The sequence below is a fragment of the Hylaeus anthracinus genome, unplaced genomic scaffold, assembly GCF_026225885.1.
Source record: "Hylaeus anthracinus isolate JK02 unplaced genomic scaffold, UHH_iyHylAnth1.0_haploid 4, whole genome shotgun sequence".
Classification (NCBI taxonomy): Eukaryota; Metazoa; Arthropoda; class Insecta; order Hymenoptera; family Colletidae; genus Hylaeus; species Hylaeus anthracinus.
This window is the reverse complement of record NW_026535289.1, coordinates 8,636,912-8,656,105: the sequence shown is the minus strand read 5'-3', so window position 1 is coordinate 8,656,105 and position 19,194 is coordinate 8,636,912. Positions and strand designations below refer to the sequence as shown.

Sequence of the window (19,194 nt, the reverse complement as noted above, 5' to 3'; positions counted from 1 at the left end):
ATATTATTCATAGTTGTACTGTATAATTGTACCAAAAGGTACATCTTACAGAATGTACAATGATGTTGTCACAGTGGTATAAATTGCAGACGACACCAAGCATCCACGTGTCGATGATCGATTCATTCGACTAGGGTATTAATTATGTAAGAATTTATGCGTAAGATACGAAACGATCGTTGACAAATACTTGACTCGTGTGTCGCTCGTAAATTATTACACCTTCGAATGCAGAAGAAGCGCAGGGGTCGTCCACGTGGAGCTCGAGGTGTCTAACTACCATCGGAACTGTTAACGAGGCCGAGGACCAATAAATATTAATGTCTCGATAACGATTTTCTTCGATCGCGTGTATTGGGGTGATAAGTGGAACGTGACGTCGACGTTTTTATCTTCTGCACGCGCATTACGCTATGTCCATACTTATTGCCGAAGCAAAATTTGAATTTGTATTACAAAACGTCATATTCCACAGCGAGCAAACGAAAATTTAAGTGTTCGATTAGCTCTTGAATCCATTGCTGTCATCACTAATTAGTTGCACACATTGTGTTCGCTTCAAAGATACTTCAGACCGATTTGCACTCTTCGAAGACTGTCTCGTTTCCATTCATTAATGGATAAATTTTCCTTTAGCAAATTTCCAGAGTGATTACAAACTCATCATCTCACCTATCGGCAAACGTGAACTTTTTTCATCACTTATCGTCTTACTCCTTTGAAAAATACCACTGGCCCACGAATTTGGCATAACGAATTCTGTTTATCTACCCTCCACGAGAAAATAAAATTGATATGTCGTTCAATCGTGGTGCGCGTCCCACAAGGAAGAAGCAATCGGGGAAATAATGTTCCATTCGATGAAAGTATGTTTCGATAAGGTGGTTCGATTTGCGATTAACCGTTGAAATATCGTGATGCATTTTTAACGCAATCCGCGCACTAGGAAGCACGGGTGTCCCGCGGGGAGTTCGATCGGGAGGATGAAACCGCGGCAGGATCCTGGAGGCGAGGTATCGGTAAACAGTTTCGTTCCTTCCAGTTTCGCATTCCACGAGCAACAAGGGGAACCGAGGGAACTCGAGCCGCGAAGAATGGAAACTTGTTGAATTTCATGCTCCGTTGCCGGAATTATCACGCTTTTTCGAGGATACGCCGGACAACTTCCTACGACACGTCTTCCGTGATAAATCTCTTCAGATTACGAGGAAGCATATCGATATCGGGTAGTCTCAAAATTAACATTCCTATATTATTCCTAAATTGGGTTTCCCGGGAAGCATAAATACCGTTGAATAAGTAACAATTCTATTGTTGTTCTCGACGTATTGGTTGGTTTGCAACGCAGTCTAATTTGCAGAATCTCGATATTTCGAATTGAACGTACGTTAATTTATGTATCTGTCGAAAAATCGCTGTATTACTTTCACGTTACTGCTTTCACAGTTTCCCGAATATCGCGTATTTGGGAGTGAGGGGATTATTTTGCATAATACGCGTTTCCTCTTCATTTCCTGTTCGCGTTTCCAATTGAAAGAAGATACGAGAACTCCATTGACATTCGATGAAAGCTACATTGTTGCGGGCTCAAAGACGATTATCAATCAAATGTTTACGCGGTCACCGTATAATCCGGACGTAAATTTATTACACTTCCCCGACGAGCATTCGTGGATTCTGCATTTGCAATTTGTATCCATATTAATGAATCATCGATACGCCGTCGAAAATTAAAATAAGCTCTCGTTTCTACCGCTTTATCGCTCGACGCGATTGCAATGCGCGCTGATAATCGTATTTATTACGCGCACGGGCGTTAATCGTTCATTCCCACGGTCAAACACCGTGCAGTTACCATCGATGATAAATAAAAAATGAAGGTAAACTGTGAATCTCGAGTAACAATTTAAACAATTTAACACTTGAGTTTGTTCCTAAAAAGTGTATTTAATTTGGTACGTTTGACGATGGTGTTGGAAAAAATAAATTAACTAATCGACCGATGTATGCGTATACATTGTTATATCGTTACTTTTTAATTATTCTTTTGTTATCTAAACATTCCAATAATCGCGTGTTATGCTGTCCAATACTTTCGTGAAGGAGTCCAGGAACGGACGTTAAACGCGTCAAGTCCTTCGGTAACAAACACAATCTTCGCGGCCAGGGAGCCGGCAAATTGAATAAAATATTGAAAAAGTTCATGCATATCCAGTATCGCGTCGCAAACCCGATTCTCCGGATAGAGCCCTTTCAGTTCACCGGCCACGGAGCGAGTCTGTCCCTCTCGAGGAAGGTCTAACTTCGTTTCTCTGATTCCCGATGAAATCTTCGCGGTCCTCCCCACGACAATCTCTCGATCGTCCCTTCCAGTGGATCGGATTTCCTTTGGTAGGCAACATTTTTCTCAGAACGGTGCGCGAATTTCTTTCGTATCCTTCGGACAGTATGTTGATCCTCTTATGGTCGATATCGAAGGTGCCCTAAGGAATTGTTCGCGATCAACCGGTCCTGTTCTTAAATACAAATATTTATCAACTTGGTTACTCTGATAATTAATTCAACTGGTCGAGTTACCATTACTCATTCAGGTTCGAATTTAGGAGAAAACGAAACTGTCATCGTACAGTAAAGTTACACGGAGGATAAAATTGATAAAGAAATAAATCTCGTAAGGGCATATCATCGATTAGGTTACCAGCGGCTGGTATCGTGGTTTTGTTTATATAATGGGAAACCACGCGAAACGCGTTCGGGCTTCGTTTACTTTTATGATTTGTATTCGTTCCCGCATAACTGCATAATGTCACTTTCTATAAGCTCGCTCATTTCTACTTTCACTTCTCTACGTGTTTACACTCCAGTACTCCAGTTTCGTCGAAAATTTCTCCGGTTTCCAATCGCTCGCGACCGAAACGAACATCAGGCCGCTTAAGCCGTCGCGGTTCGTCGTCGATCATTAATCGCACGTCCTCGGGAGCGAATTTCACCGATTTCTATCCTTAATTGTCACCGTTTTATTATCGATAAACGATAGAAAAAGGAAAATAGTATCCATTCTATGATACTTATTTATTCAAATTTACCTTCTGGAACAAATTACATGACTCATACGTAATCTGTAATACCAAAATCGTTCCTGAAGAAGACACGCAGAATGATTGACCAAACGTCCTACGCTCGTATCGTCATCTTGGAACAGGTTCTCCGCGTCTTGAATTCGTGTATCGCAGTTCCTAATCTCTGTTGCTTTCGTTTCCTCGATCGTCAACCTGCGTTCTGTGGGAAAGATATTCCGAAAGTCGTCAAGAGCGGAGAAAGCGTGGCGGGCGGCAAAGTCGGGCGTGTCGTCTACTAAAACGTGGGCGAGACGTCGTAACCGAGAGTGTCGGGGCGGTCATCAACACGCCAGGCCGATGATAGCGCGACGGCCGATGCAAATTAGCCGGATAACGCCCAATTGTATGCAAATGCGATCGGATTCTGACAGGGACGCCCGATCGGATTATTCCCTCCGATGCGATCGGCTAGGTTCGCTGGACGAACTTGGAACCGGATGTCGGACTCAGCCGTCGACCGTGCGCGATATCCGACTTATCGTTATGGAAACTCTGGCAGCTTTTCACGACTTCGCTTACGCGCCTGTGCGCCCCGCGACCCTGTATCGCGTGCATTGCGAATCGGAGTTGGGCGAACAGCTGGCTGCCAACCGCTCGTCGAGATCGAGAAACGTTCGGACAAGTGGCGGTCCGCAAGTTCTAGACTCCGTGTTTGAGAAGTTGGCTGGCAATCCGTAGCCGGGGGAGAGTTCGGCGCAAGAATATGGCTTCCATCGATTGCTCGGAAACTTTGATCGCAACCCTGGCTGAAGGTGTCCCGTTGAACATTCGAGGAACCGAAGGAACGTCGATTCAGCTATCGGACCAGTTTCCCAAATTTGTCTCGTCATTGAACACTCTTCGCTTCGCAACTAAACTTCCGGTTGTAGCGGGGTTTTAGGGGTTCCGGAGTTTTAGGGTGAAAACTTTCTCCTGGGATATCGGAGACAAAATCTTCTTGACCTACACGACCGAGGACGCTTGCAAATTGTCTTCTCGTATAGACATCGAACAGTGATTAATATTGTTGACCGACAATATTACTCAGACACGACTTCATGTCACCGGCTATTATTTCGTGATTATTTAAATACGAATCAAAGAATCAAGAATCGACAGGATTAAACACGTAGTAGAACTATGGCCACCTCTAGTCGTCCAGTCATTTGTTTAGTATCAAGATAATGTAAACTTCCCCCGCGAGAGGAGATGTCGTTCTACGGGATAAGAGAAATAGGAGTCTATGGCTCGGAAGAAGTACATTTTCAACTTGAAAGTAGACCAGAGGATGTCGACCTAGGGGTTCGATAGTGGATATCGCCGAATTGGAGCAGCGCGAGATTGTTTCCACGTTTGAACTAGGACAACAGGGGATATTCTGGCATTATATTTGACAGTATGGAGGATCTTTTCGCGTTGGATCGGAGGAATAGGGACAACTCTAACTCGGAATTAGGACAGCGGAAGGTATCGCCGCCATGGGATCAGCGCAGCTGCTAGACGTCTCTAGAGTCGAACCAACAATGAGACAACGAACGATATCAACGCCAGATGATAGCACCGGGCTCGGACGTGGGACACTCGTAGCTTTCAGCTGAAATAATATCGTCCTGTAATTGGGACAATAGAGAGCGCACCGCCACGAGCGAGTCAGGACATTTCCTGCACGAGGGCCGATGGAAGACATCCCCAACGAGGAATCTAGAGGCAACAGCTGTCATCTCTCGCGTCGAATTGGAGCTTTAGAGAACATCGCATCGAATCACGGGGAAAGGTAAACGTCTCAGACGTCGATTAGGACTAACGAGTTGGACGTTTATGTATATATTTGCTGCAGAAATATAGTGAGTTCGTGGAGACTCTAGGGATGAAGTGCTCTCGAGCGTAGATGTCAACATTTTAGGGATGAACCAATATGCCGGGATAACAGCTCTCGCGAGCAGATTGATATAAATAACCCCCCGATGCTTTGCTAGGCGAACGGAGAACATTTCTCGTCCCAACAAAGAATAAACATTCTTTAACCAGTACATCATATCGAACATTTTCATTTTGTAACCCATGTGATTCGACAGTTCCGTTCTCCCAATTGACAAAATGCCTTGTACGTCGCAGAATCGCTAAACATGGACATTCCTCGTCCCCTCCTTTCGTCAACTCGCCAAGCCTGCGTTTCTTCCGCCAACTATGCTCCAGCCAACGATCAAGCAATGAAACCGCGAGTCAGTTAGCAACGTCCTTGCCTTAGCGGTCGCCTACGTGCTCGTGCTTGGCCACCTACTCGCAGCCGACCTTATTGTCTCGCAATAGTCTTTCAGCCTTGTACGGTCTACGGGCTGACTCTCGGTTGTTGCGTTTGCGCCCCCGTGACCCTCTCTGTCTCGTCCCCGGCGTGGCGCAGCGCGTATTCCCGCGGACAATGCACGGTGCACCACGCGCACGGATGCAACAGGGAACGAGAGGAGGAGAAAGACGAGCAGAGTAACGCAGCCAAAGGAGGACACGAGTGCATCTCCATCCTGGTGTTCGTCTATTTACATAATTGCGGGCTTGCACAATTTTCTCGTCGTAACTCATTTTTCATGGCATTTAGCGCCGGAATTGCACGGCACCGCCGACCAGTCTGTTAGATTATTTTATAATGAACAATGCCCGTCACGACTCGAGCTTGTCGGGGATCAGATAAATTGTTCGCTTTACTTTTGCCTGAGGACTGATGTCTTCGGTTACGGAAAACGTTGTTCGAAACGGTCTTGATATACTTCGATAAGGTCGCAAAGGCCACGATCTTCAAAGAAATCTTCCCAAAACTGCACGTAGACTAAGGAAGAAAAAAGCGAGATTATTCGCGAGACCGACGGGGTAACAAACTTCCGGTACGGTTGTTTGTGGATTTTCCCAGCGTGCTAACGAGGCGCGAACTTGAGCCTGAAATAAACGATTCGAATCCCCGAATGGCCGTGCCGAACGAGCCAGCTGCGAGAACGATCGGCCCTCGTCGATGCTGGAAAAGCCGCGAACACTACTCTGTAAAAGCAATCGTGGAAATTTATGGCGTCCACTCTTCTAGAAACGTGTTCGGCGCGGAGTCGAAAGGCTTCGCCGTAGATGGTTCCAAACGTGTTTGTTGGCCAGATTGAAATATCGCCGGTGTCGAGCCGAAAGGAAGTCAACGAACGATGTTGGAAGCGGGGACTATGCAAATAAGTTCGTTTTTTAATATTTTAGAGACACTCGCTATAAATAAATTTCGAATGCATACGATTTAAAATACATTATATACATTGTATCATATTGTGTCAATAGTAATTGTAATGGCTGAAACGGTGTAAATTAAACGAGAATAAGTCTCTCCGGTGGGAGACGAAACGAAATAGTAATTTTCGTGATCGCCAGCGGAAGACGCTCCAATTCGCGAAACATGACGTTTCGCTAATTATGTAGCCACGGTTTACTAATTCGCGGATGCCAGTAGTCGCGTTGCCACGCTGCTCACCGCGATCCGGACCAACGGAATTCCAGTTTAATGTTATGTAATAAGCGTCAATCAGTTCTGCCTTTCTGGATTTCATTATGCAGGAATGTTGCACTGCAGACGCGTGGCGAACTTTGGTACCGAATACGTTTGCATAAATTGCCGTGGAATTCGATCCCAATTAATTCGTTAGACCCATTCGCAAAAGCAATCTATACCGCGAAACCTTAACCCTCTGTTACGTAAATTTTATTCTATGATTCGGGAACGAATCTATTCCTTGGCTGTTTATGTATTCGTGAATTAATTAACGCTCGAGTTGCGATACGAGAGCGTCGACTGCACGCCAAAGGAAAATTTTCTCGATTAACCGAGATCGATCTTGTTTTTATCGCGGTTTTTTTATTTGCCATCGAAGATTGACATTACCAACGACTGCCACTTTCATTTCATTAACCAATAATCTAACTAATAATCTTGTTAGCCTCTTATACTACACGTTTTCATCTGACATTTGCTTTTGTTTTCGCATGTGTTGCTCGTGTTCTATTTTCCTTTTAAATCGTGCATCTTAAAGAGTTAATAAGTAGCGCGATACAGTGGAAACAAAAAGCAGTTACTTATTGTTCGGAGTAACAGGTGCACGAACAAAGTACAATCTACTGAATATTCGGCCATTAACATACGCCTCTCCACCGGTACAAACAAAAAGTAACGCCTAGAAACATCTAGAATCGGATTAGGTCGGAGAAATTCCATTGCGGCATCTTCCGTGACGATCGTGCATAGAAAAGTCGGAGCGTAATCGAAACGGTAATCGGCATACCGATAATTAGAATCCATTGACGTTCGTCGGAGCGTCACGAGCTTCTTGTCCTTGGGGCATTGACGTCTCGCAAGGGACGTCAACACGAAAAAATCATTTCATTCGTCAATGGCACCTGGAGCCAATGTCCAGAGTCGCGAATATTTCGATTCATAAACCGGATTCAGCATAAATCTGCATCGATTATTCGCGGCTTTTGAACGTCATTTAATGAGTTGACGTTAGTTTTGATATTTTTCCCGTCTATTTTTTGTTTTTCCCTCTGTGGAAAAAAAACAGACTAACGCGACACGTTTTTAAGCTCCTAATCCTATTCAATTCGAGGGGACGATCGTGTACCAACTGCGTCGACGAAACTATTCAGCATGAAATCTATCGTGTCATTTCAATTAATTTCATATGTTTCTTTTATAATTGAGCCATGAAAGACATTCGTTACAAAATCGTTTATTTTATGGACAGGATGTATGGTAATGTGGACTCCATACATATTCTACATCTTTCATACTTTGTAGGAACGAAGACATTTGTTTATCATTTGCGTTATGTATAATTTAAAGAACAGAATGTTGTAAAGACCTTGCGCTAGATTAGTATAGCGCCTTCGCGCTAATTGGTGCAGCAAAGGATCGTCATGGAATCGGGTCAACGGAGGATATAGCTGTCGTTGATCGTAGCAATGCAGGATGCACGTATCCTCGAATGCGGATAACGAAAGCTATGGTTGCTATGGAATTGAAAGGATGCAGGAATCCTTTGCGTCGAAACGCTTCTAACTTTGAATTAGGACAGCTGAGGATATCGTCAATCTAGAATCGGGTCATCAGAAAATGCTGCTATCGACGGGATAGAGAATATCCTGTAGTATAATTAGAGGACATAGTTTATTTACGTTTCCAAGTATACCTTGGATCTCAGATTCGCGTAATTGGGGCAATCCCAGCACCCCACCCCTCTCACGTTAATCACGCGTTTCACGCACCAAACAAAGCATAGTTTAACGATCGCTCGAATAGGGATCACCCATCTGTGTCCGATAAACACGATCGACAAGGTTCGGAGTTAGTAATCTAAATTGCGTCGCCGCGATAACGTTGTCTGGTAAACCGTAATAATGATAACACGCAATTTACGCAGTACGTCATCTACCGAGGACAAGGACGTAGCCTCGCTATTTTCAGTCCACAGATCCATATTGATCTTGAAGTAAGATTATAAGCGAGTAATTTTCCGAATTTACTTGATATTTATCAACGACCCATCGAAACTCTTTGCTCTATTTATAACCCGAGTACACTTTCGCTTCGCAGTGTTTCTTTGCAGTTGCGTTTATCGACGAGCACCGAGAACTCTACCCATCTCTAGAAAAAACAAAAACACCAGAAGAAGTTTGGAAATCGCCCTGAATACCTGGTTGACTCACAGCGTACGGAATGTTTGCGTACCGCTGCGTGGATTCTGGTCAAAAACACTTTAATCTCGCGTTTAGCGTTGTTGGTGTATCGGGCAAAGTGCAGTGGCGATCGTTCGAACAATAAAGATCTGATCGCATCGATCCCGAGGTGTCACTTTCCCGTAACGATCGTGACCGGCGATATCTGGCGCGGATAGCGTGGCTCGTTGTTCCATCGACCAGGTGAGTTATCGAAGGAACACCAATCACGATTGGCGTGGCGAAATTAATTTCTCGAACGATTGTTCGCGACAATCGACGCAGGAGATGTTAATACGTGTTTCGTACTATCGAGGAAATTAGAGATCCATCGAGATTCTAGAGTAGATATCGAGTAGAAAGTCCCAGAAGTTTCGATTACGCAATTTTTTTAATTGCGAATCAGTTACCTGAGAATCGACTGTTACGAGTTCTGGTGGGTAATCTATCGAACGAAATGCATACAATGGCTAGAGGCCAAGAAGCCAAGGCAACGGGGAGCACGTGTATGTACTTGGATCTTGGCGCACGTTTGCAGATCTGAGCACAAGTGCCATCATTGTTTTAAACTGTGTCGCGAGGTTGACTCCGAAGCACATATATTTATGTTTTCAATTATTATTACCGCGCTGGTATACGGTAATCCTCGTTGTTCGTGCTCTCCATGTTGTTTATAATTATTTAATAAATTTCAATTTATCGGGTACAGTCGGTCTAATGCTCTAAACTTAAAAAGCACCACGCTAGCTTCTCAATTCGTTATTACCATCCACGTTTCCAGTAAACTTCAGTGATATCCATGCTCTCGACGCTGTTTACAGTTATTTCTTTTCTCGAAAAAAATAACTTTCAATCCATTGGAACCCTACTGTGATACTCCGGGTTTTACGTGTCACGTTTCTCGGCCGAACTCGCCGTCAGGCAGTCATGCCATAGTTCAAGCCGGAACGGGGACGATTTGTCCGCGTGGTCTGCGATTTACGGTGTCCTGGAATTCATTGATCGGAAATACCGAGTTGTAGTCGTCAGTGAATCGACTGAAACCGGTTTCGATGGCCAGATGATTTATGCTTTCGAAATATCGTTAGATCTCGACTCCCTGTCTCGCCCTGGCGTTCGTATCGGTCTTTGTCTTCGACGAACGAAGATCGATTCTAGATCGAGCGATCGGCGATCGCGGCGACGTGGAACTTGGTCTATGAGAGGAACTTTGTCATCGACCCGTTTAATCGGCGTTATTGAAATATTTCGGTGAGGGATAGATGATCTCAACGCGATTAACTTCAATTTAGTCTCGAGCGCATACACACAGATTTTTCTCGAAGGTGATCTTGTTCCCTCGCGATTTCGCTGCTTCGCTCGTGTCAAGGTGATGCTGCTTTGTCGTCTTTTAACTTTCCTTCTCCTCTACCCGCGCAATTAATTCCGCGAAAGGACGGTCACGGCTTCCACGAGGCACCGTTGCGCGTGGCTTCCGCTTCGACGTCGACGTGCAATTATCGCGTTCACATTGTTGCTAATGAAATACGTAATTATTCATAAGGAATATGCCGATGATAAATGCGCAGTTATTGTTGCATCATACGCATTGTTGCTGAAACAAAAAGATCCGCCGACTCGCCGCAAATGGCCAGTCCCGGTGTAAACGCAACAGCGTTACAAATTCGCGCGACGAACGCGATTATTTACGACACAGTGAATTCCCGTGTGTTTTTTCCGTTAAAATTATCCGTAAATTATTTTGCAATTATCGACTTAGGAAAAAGTGACGTGCAATTACGTCCGTAAATAAACGGGAATTACCGTGCCGCTCGTTTGTATAATTCTCGCATTAGCCGTTCGGTTCATTGAGAATATCACCGAAATTTCATGTTTCTCACTTCCCTTTCTCTTTTTTTTTATCGTTCTTTAAATGTTCCGCAAAACGAGCACCTTGAAAACATCGTCGAGCCAATAACGAAATTTAATAGCCGTGCAATTTGCAAAAGTCCCCGTTTCGTGATTTATTTCGTGGCGATTAGGTCGTCGATGACCGGGGATTACCTAAAAGTTTACTCGAACTCTTGGAGAGTATCGAAAGTTAATACATCAGCCTCGACTGTTTCAAATTCATATACGATCTAGAGAACATAGAAAGCGTTGAGGGTAATTCAATTCTGAGTACCCCTAACGCTGGTGTGTTAAAAACACGATCCGATACCCTATCGAATTGATGCGCAAGCTGAAGAAACATAAACGGCGGCGGACATGGTTCCGTTTCGAATATTCTCAACGCAGATTTCCTTGAAAAACGAGGCAGAACTGTGCTGGAGTAAGGTTTCACCCATCTCCGAGGCACATCTGGTTCTTGAAACGAAACGGGACGTAAACGGAGAGTTCATCAGCGGGACACTCGACGGCGAATTTTATTAATGGCTCGAGCGAGGAGTGGCAGAATACGAAGTCTCCTCGTCGCGGAGAGCGACGACAACGTCGGCAAGCGTCGGCAGGATACCCGGGTAGCTCGAAATATTTTTCGGTCGTAGCCAGAGCAACAGGTGAACACCCGCTCCTGGGCTCCATTAGAGTGTTTACACGGGAGACAAGAACTTTGAACCGTCCGGTTTAATCTCTTAAGCGCTTCCCGGACACCGTGGCCGGCCCTGAGGGGAGCGGCGGACCAATTGTCGGGGAATATTTATGAATTACGTCATCCAACGCCGTCGAACAATGCGCGAAGTCGTGACGCCTCGCGGTTCCGACGACCCTGAGTTCACGACCTCGCCAAGGACCGCGGTACCGTATTCGGGAATTGTTTTGGGAACGTCGCCGCCAGTCGGGACCGTTCTCGGCGTTCGATGGACTTCGATCGCCCCAGTGTTTTCCCTGTTTACTTTCCGCGTTCCTCTGTAGATCAGTCGAAAAATACGGTAACTGAAGGTTAACGTTTGAGTCTAAACTCTATAAATTCTGTGCGCGTGTAGTTTGAGATTATTTTTCGATACAAGGTGATGTATTTATAATCCGTGTTCAATTATATTTTCCGTATATGTCTGAAATATTTAAAAGTAATTTATTCGACATCGGTGAAACATGGATGAAATGGAGCAATTCTTCACCTACAATGCATTTATCAATTTCTATGCATTTACTAAATCAATTTTAATTCGCTCCATCCGATGAATCAATGAATTCTTTACTCCTATATTTTTGTTTCTTTACGACATCGACGTAACATATTTAAGACGCCATCGACGTGCCCATTCCACTTGGTTATTTTCGGAATATTCCCCAATATCGATATCGACGCGCACGCATCGATCCCCGGATATTCTGACCGGTCTCGAGTGTGTGCCTGAAATATTTGGGTACTTTAAATGGCCGATAGCAGCGGACCCGTCGGAAATGTTTATCGAGGCATTTGCGCCTGTCGACGCGGCCTCGTGTTTGAGTAGCGTTACCCGACGGTATATAAACTTATCTTGCCGTTGCTGGCAATTCAATATTTTTCAATCTTCGTCCTCCGGTCGTAACGACGAGGTATCCGACAGGCCGTGATCAATTTTTCGACTTTATCGCCAGAAATTTTCTTCCCCGTAAGGGAAGAGATTTCTTGAGTTGGTAGCTGTCAGAAACGAATCAACGGTGTTATTTGACACACACGAAACCTACATATTAGGGCAAGAGCGTCGATGGACGAAAACAGTTCTGATGCGAGACACACGACGCGTCATGGGTCACGCGAATGAGACCGTGACGCATGGGGTGAGTCAGAGGGAGAGAAGGTAAATCTGCAAAGGGGTCTACCGTAGAACTATCGATGACGATGAGCGTGATGCCTCCTTACATTTACTTTTTTATTGGATCTCATATTTTCATATCAACCGAGTCCTTGGACCATTCTTTGAATAAAAGGTGAAATTAACCCCCTTAAGCTACGACTTAAACTCCAACAGCCTTGACCAAAATGTGATGTTTACATTTGGCCCGAACAATACACTACGGTTCATTTTAGGACAAGTTTCACAGAAAAATATGGACAGTTTTTGCAATATTTCGAATGTTTACACCTGTAGGGTATTCGAACGTGTCTATTTCGTGGATCGGGAATTAGATGGATATTGCGCAACGTTATCTCGGCAAAGTTTTTCCCCGATCGCGAAGGAGGTGGGATAGAGAGCACGTCAGTGTTGGAACTGGTTATCGATCACGCGACACGTGTCAGTCTAGACAGATTGACACGGTAACCTATCGGTTAGCCAATAATAGCGAAACCTTACCGGGACGCGGCGACGTGTCGTGCAGCCTGTAGCGACACACCTCAGCTATGCTAAGTCTCGTGAGTCGCCAATCTGTCAAGCCAACTCCGAATTTCCGGCAATAGCGCAAGAAGCCTATCTGCTTCGAGGCCGACACCACCAACCCTTTATAGCGTTGAAACGACATTTCGTGAATCGCTGAAATTCAAGCAAATGCTGACAAACTAAGGGTAGTTGGTTTACTAAGGGTACTTTCTTGAAACAAGTGTCTGTAATAGTTACACATGTTGCAACTTCCGAGGAACATCATTCTAAGAGCCATCAAGCCAGAAGCATCATTAATAAAAAATTAATTGTCGACATTAAGCACGTCCATCGTGGAATCCTGAATAAAAGACGAATAATAACATACATTATTGAGATCGCTATTACTTACTAAACATTATCCATAACTCGTGCATACGTGTAAAAGGTCAGCAGTATAATGAAACCGTTGAATTATTCAGTCTAACCGTCCGCCTCAAACATCATTGCCTAACACCAACCGTGTACTTACACTCTATATACTGCCGTACAGGTATACAACCTTCGTGAAAGTGTATGAAAAAAGTTAGCGTTTTAAAAATGTTCCCGCAAAGTTTTATGTACCTTACTGTAGACTACTCTAGAGTCTAGAGCGACTATCCAACTCGCGAGTGTAGTATTGCGAATGATAAAAACCGTTTCGATCGATAGTAGAAAAACTTTGTCACAAACGAGCGAGTGTTCCCCTCTTCTTTCGTCTTCGCATTCGTCGTTGCGTTTGATTTCCCGTTGCACCTTGTAATCAGAGGCTCGCCGTGACAGTTTTTAATTGAGCCACGATCGTGCGGCTATTGCCTGTCTGCGTTGCGCAAGCGATGCGATAATCTATGATCCGAATCTAGAGAGGGAATTATATCAAAATGCTTTCTCGTAGCACCCGTGGACTCGATGGGGGGTTCGTATAACAGAAGTTTCAGCCTAGGATGCGCCACGACTGGCCGCAAACACGAAAAGGGACCTCCTTTGGTCGGGTACGGGCTGGAAATCACTGCGGTCGTTGTCTCGACTCTCTTTGCTCGTGGCTTCGCGTTGAAATTCGAGCGCCTCCGGGCTGCTGCGGTTCATTCATCATCCCGCGCAATGGAATCCGCATAACTGGAACACCTTCCATCCATCTCGCTCCCCACGGCCTCAGAGCGTCCAGACGGCTTCATCCGATTATACCGATTCGCGGGTCTCGATCTACCCTCGTTATCAAAGGGTTACAACGTCTTGGAGCGGTATCTGGGATTACCATTTCAACAGTTATAGTATCACGGATAAACTTGGAATATTCGAGTGCCGCGATACCTCGATTATTGCAGAAAATTAGGGCTGAGACCTTCTGCAGTAATCGAGGTGTAACCAGTTGAACGAGTACATCCGTATCTCCGCTAAGCTGAACCATCCCAATTTACACAAACTAACTGTAAAAGAAATACGAAGCGAGAGACACTCGGTGTATAAAATAAAAGAAGAGATGCATTCGAACGAATCCTTCGTTTTTTATTTGCTACATACACAGACTCCGCCGTGATTAAGAGATTCCGCGAAGCCGACTCTGGGTATTTCGTTTTTTTTTTTTGTTTTCGTTGATTTGAGTCGAAACGCTTTTAATGAGATGGATTTGTTGTTCGATGTTTTCAAGACTGTTTCGCTATGCGCCTGAGAGATTCGAGGTTTTCACGGAACCGTAGTTATGAAATCTTTTCTCGAGAACGAATTCTACTGTAATTACATAGTCGAGGAGAACTTCGTTGCAGAATCGTAGAATCGAACTTCGATGGTTTCAATGTCTTCTTTTGTTCGGGACCGAAAGGGTCATTCGATGCGATTGATTATCGTTTCTATAGTCGCTTCTGGGGTAACGATATTTTTGCGGAAGACTGATACAATTCTTTCTTCGTTGAAAATAAAATTGTCAAGGCCAGAAGGTTTTATCCAGCCTATACATCGGCAGATTCTTTGGCATCACCTTTTCCCAACCATGACTTTTACTCCGTCCAATCGAGTACCACTTTTGTCTAAATTCTAGCTACTGTTTCCGTCGCAATTTCCGACAGAAGATTGGAGACAGTGCCTTCGACGGTTTGTCAACCGACGAGCAACAATCGCGGAGCACGCTTTCACCTCGCTCGCGTTTACAAATTACAGAATAAACGCTGCTTTTCTCCTCCCGGTAGCCAATGATCAGATAATGCGAGCAAATAATTAATTTCGTTACAATCGAATCTCCAGCGCATCAGCGAGGTCCGTTTCTCTCGAGAAATTATTTGCATAAGAGAAACGACTCGCGGAAGATAGCGTCGCGAGTACACCTAGAAATTAGTGTTCGCGCTCGAAGAAGCTGCGATCGTATCTTTCGTTTGAAACTTTTACCCTGACAATGGGCCCCAGATTGGCAATACTGACGCCGTTCGACTTTCAAACCTTTGAAACTCGACCCAAGCTGAAAATACCGCGTTCAAGCGAGAACTATCACAGAAGACTATTAAAATCGATGGAAACGCATGGAACTGTATTTCCATTCCGCGAATCATCGTTCACGGTAATGTAAACGATTCCAAGCATCCGAGAGCCAAGTCTTTTAGAAGCCATCAATCGCGAACCACTCGGTTTACGCAATCACACGTCCGGCAAACGAATGGCCAATTTTTTCCGAGAAACTATTGGCACAGCGGTGATTTACGAAAGCATCGCGGCGGACAGGTAAACAATTTTTAGACAGCCTTTCGTTTTAGACTTTGAACGTATCACGGCGTGGAACGAGGATTACTATTTTAAAAATACTTGTATTTTCTCCTGACTATTTGATACGATTGTGTTTAACCAAGTTTTTACTGCATAGAGTAAAATTGCAAGTATGACTCGATAAACCTATTCGAAACGTTACTGCGATCGCATGTTTAAAATTGAATATTATCAAAGCTTCCTCCTACCAATACATGCTCGCGACAAAGCAGCGATTTTCTACAACAAACTTGAGAATATTTATTTTTTCCCCGTCGTTTTCGAGGATCCAGAAATTGGCGGGACGCAGTGACTTCCCAAAAATCGCGAGAAATTCTAGCCTTCCCCGAATCGCCGTAAATTCGTTTACCGCGAGTCGCCACGTCTTGTTATCTGCCCACACGCTCGGACTGAAAATACATTATGCGTTTCTTAGCGCCGGATTTGCGTTGCGTCCATCGGGAGCGTCCAATTGCGCCGTGCTCAAGTTCGACAGCGGTCCTTATTTGCACGCAGCTAGAGACCCTGGACTTTGCAACGTTTCTGTAAACACAGTTACTTCGAATATTATTTTTAGGTAAGAGGAATTTATAGAAGACGCTGAGTATCTTGCTGGTTACTTCCAGCATCCATGAATGGAAAGGTCGATCCTGAAGAGACACGTGTGCAAAGTTAAAATCTGCGACAGATTTACCACATATTTACATTAATTTTTTATTATTACAGATATTCATCGTTATTCCTTTTATTTTTAAATTGTATACCATCATTCTTTATTATCGTAGATAATTACGAGGACGATTGATGACCGATTATTTAGGATTATTTAGAATTATTTTAACTCGTGCGACGTCTGGTTTAATTTTCTATTGTTCGTTTCAGGATTCCGACGCGGACAGCGATACGAACGTTGCATGCAATTCCCCGACCGTAAGTAGATGCCAGATTACTTATTATTTCGCGTTGTTAAAGTTTCCCCGCGAATATTCCACGAAGAAATGGCGCTGATGGTAGACGAAACGACGAAGGGGGCGAAATCGTCGACTACGGTCACGTTTGCTCGACCCAAGACGTTCTTATTTACGACGCTCGACGCTTGGCGTCGATGTTGAGAAACGCGGCAGCTAGGGAAACGCGAAATGAGCGTACGTGCCGGGGAGAAGACGAATTCCTAGTGATTCGCCGCGAGACAGGCACTGTCGTCTTTCTTCGCCCCTTCTGTTCGATCTTATCCCCCTGACTCCGACGAAATCTGCACCGAGGTGCGACGTTATTGCATTTTTATCGGGCCTCGGCGCTGATCGTTCGCGCAAGCGCTCGTTTCGCGAACTGAGAACACGCTAAAATGATTTCTGGCTAAAGCATCCAAGCTCCTGTTTCATCTTTCTGCTCGTTCGACCGTATATCTGCCCCATTTTTTAACAGCTTCCAGCGTTTTCGCAAATGGCATCAAAGTGTATTACCCGAGCTGTTAAACGAGTAAAGAATGCGCCAGCTGAACGCGAAAAAACTTGGTAATCGAACTGTTGATTCAAAACATAAAGATGCCCCAGTACGACGGTCTACTTGTTCCTCATTTATTTATTGACACGCATACAACTTCGGATCTCGTAAACGCAGCGCGACGACGCAAAAGTTATTTCAAAACATTCGTTACACCGCGAATGTTTTTCTGTTTCCTTTCCTAATTATGATGAGCACGCGATAAAATGTTAAACCTCTCTGCTATGATAATCTGCGTACTCGAACAACTGTTCATCCGCGTTATAAAAGTACGAGGATCTTCCGCTATTCGACGATTTGTTTTCGTCTTTTCTTCCTTTCGTTTATCAACGCGCGAAACAATAAGTTTGGAATTCTTCGACGTGACATAACATCGCGGAAGTTATTTGTGGTCGTATCGCTTCTCCGTTTTTTCTCCTAATTATAGCGGGATTACAATGAAACGCTGAACTCGTTTGATAACCCGCGTTCGCGAAACCCGAGCGTTTATCACGGTTGTTTCCGTGTTTTGTAAATAAGCTTAATCTCGACCGCGAGGAGGCTTTCACGAAAGTCGAAGGTCGACTTTCTGTTTCCTGTTAAGAGTAACGCTGATAAAATCGTGTGTCGAATGACGTATCGATGATAAATCATCTCGGCATCGAAACAATTATACGTGGCCGATCTACACGAAAAAAGAACTAAAATTCTCCGAAATCTGGCGCAACCACTTTAAAGTGATCGCATCTTTTATGAATAACAGGTTCTCAAGAAATACATGTTTACAATCGTGATCTCATTTTTCGAATACCTCGGGACTGTTTTATCGAAACGCCACGGTAAGCTCTGTAGATAGAGATAAAATTCCGTGCGATTGAGTTTTTCTTTATTCTCTACTTTTGAAGACAGGCTTGTCGATACACCTATCGTAAAAAATCTGCCATAGTCAAACCCTTGTATTTCTACTCAAATTATTAAGCGTCTAGAGCAGACGACATTCTTACGCAAAATTGGAGGCAAGTCTATGCCTATGCAGAGGGTTTCGACGATTTCGAATGAGGTCCTTCGCGACAGTCGCGAAACTCCCCGCGACTGTAGGGCGAGCGGAATTCAATTGTCTCGACGAAACAAAAATCTTTACCGATGCGCGAAGCCGTCTTCCAGACCGACAAATGGTGTTCCCGTGGAAGAAAGGTCCGCACTCTCGATACAGGTGTCTGCATCTCGCATAAAGACGTTCTCCTCCCCGTCCGGGCCCGTCTTCCATATAACACCGTTGTTGCTTCATCCGACAAAAGGCATTGTTCTCACGAAGCGGCGCAACCGAATAATTGCCTTATCGACGCCGGCGCAACTTTCCTGAATTGCGTACTTGTTGCACCGGGGACCGGCTCCCTTTACGCTCCGTGCGCAGCCCTGCCGCTCGCAACTTCTCTTTCAGCTGCGTGGAACCGCGCGGGACACGGGGGACAACGCGACGTTTCTCGTGTTTCAACCCCCCATTTCTCGTTTCTCTTTCTCCGGCTGCCAGGCGCGCAGAGATGAGCAAAATTCTCGCCGGGATACAAATTTCGAGCGGGAAACAAAGGAACACCGCTCTTACACCGTTGATCGTTGGAGGGAAATTAGAATCTTAACCCTTTCAGTACTGAATACTCTGAATACTCTAATTTTATTGAAAACGTTACATTAAACACGAAAGATTAAGTCGAATCCGATTATCATTCCAAAAATAAGATTGCAAAAAGAATAGTTTCCAGAGCAAAACCGTACCACCCTTATTATATTTCACAGTTGGATCGAATAACCGTCAGTAGTGAATCGGTCTCGTTCGTCATTTATTATTCGAA

General features: G+C 44.5%; 1 protein-coding gene across 1 annotated transcript in view; it reads left to right on the top strand.

Moving 5' to 3' along the window:
• LOC128894504 (3-phosphoinositide-dependent protein kinase 1) overlaps nucleotides 1-19,194 on the top strand; it is a 404,982-nt gene that overhangs the window by 231,295 nt on the left and 154,493 nt on the right. The window contains exon 5 of the mRNA XM_054156267.1: nucleotides 16,745-16,792. Within this exon, the coding sequence (XP_054012242.1) occupies nucleotides 16,745-16,792 (48 nt within the window). The remainder of the gene's footprint in view (nucleotides 1-16,744; nucleotides 16,793-19,194) is intronic.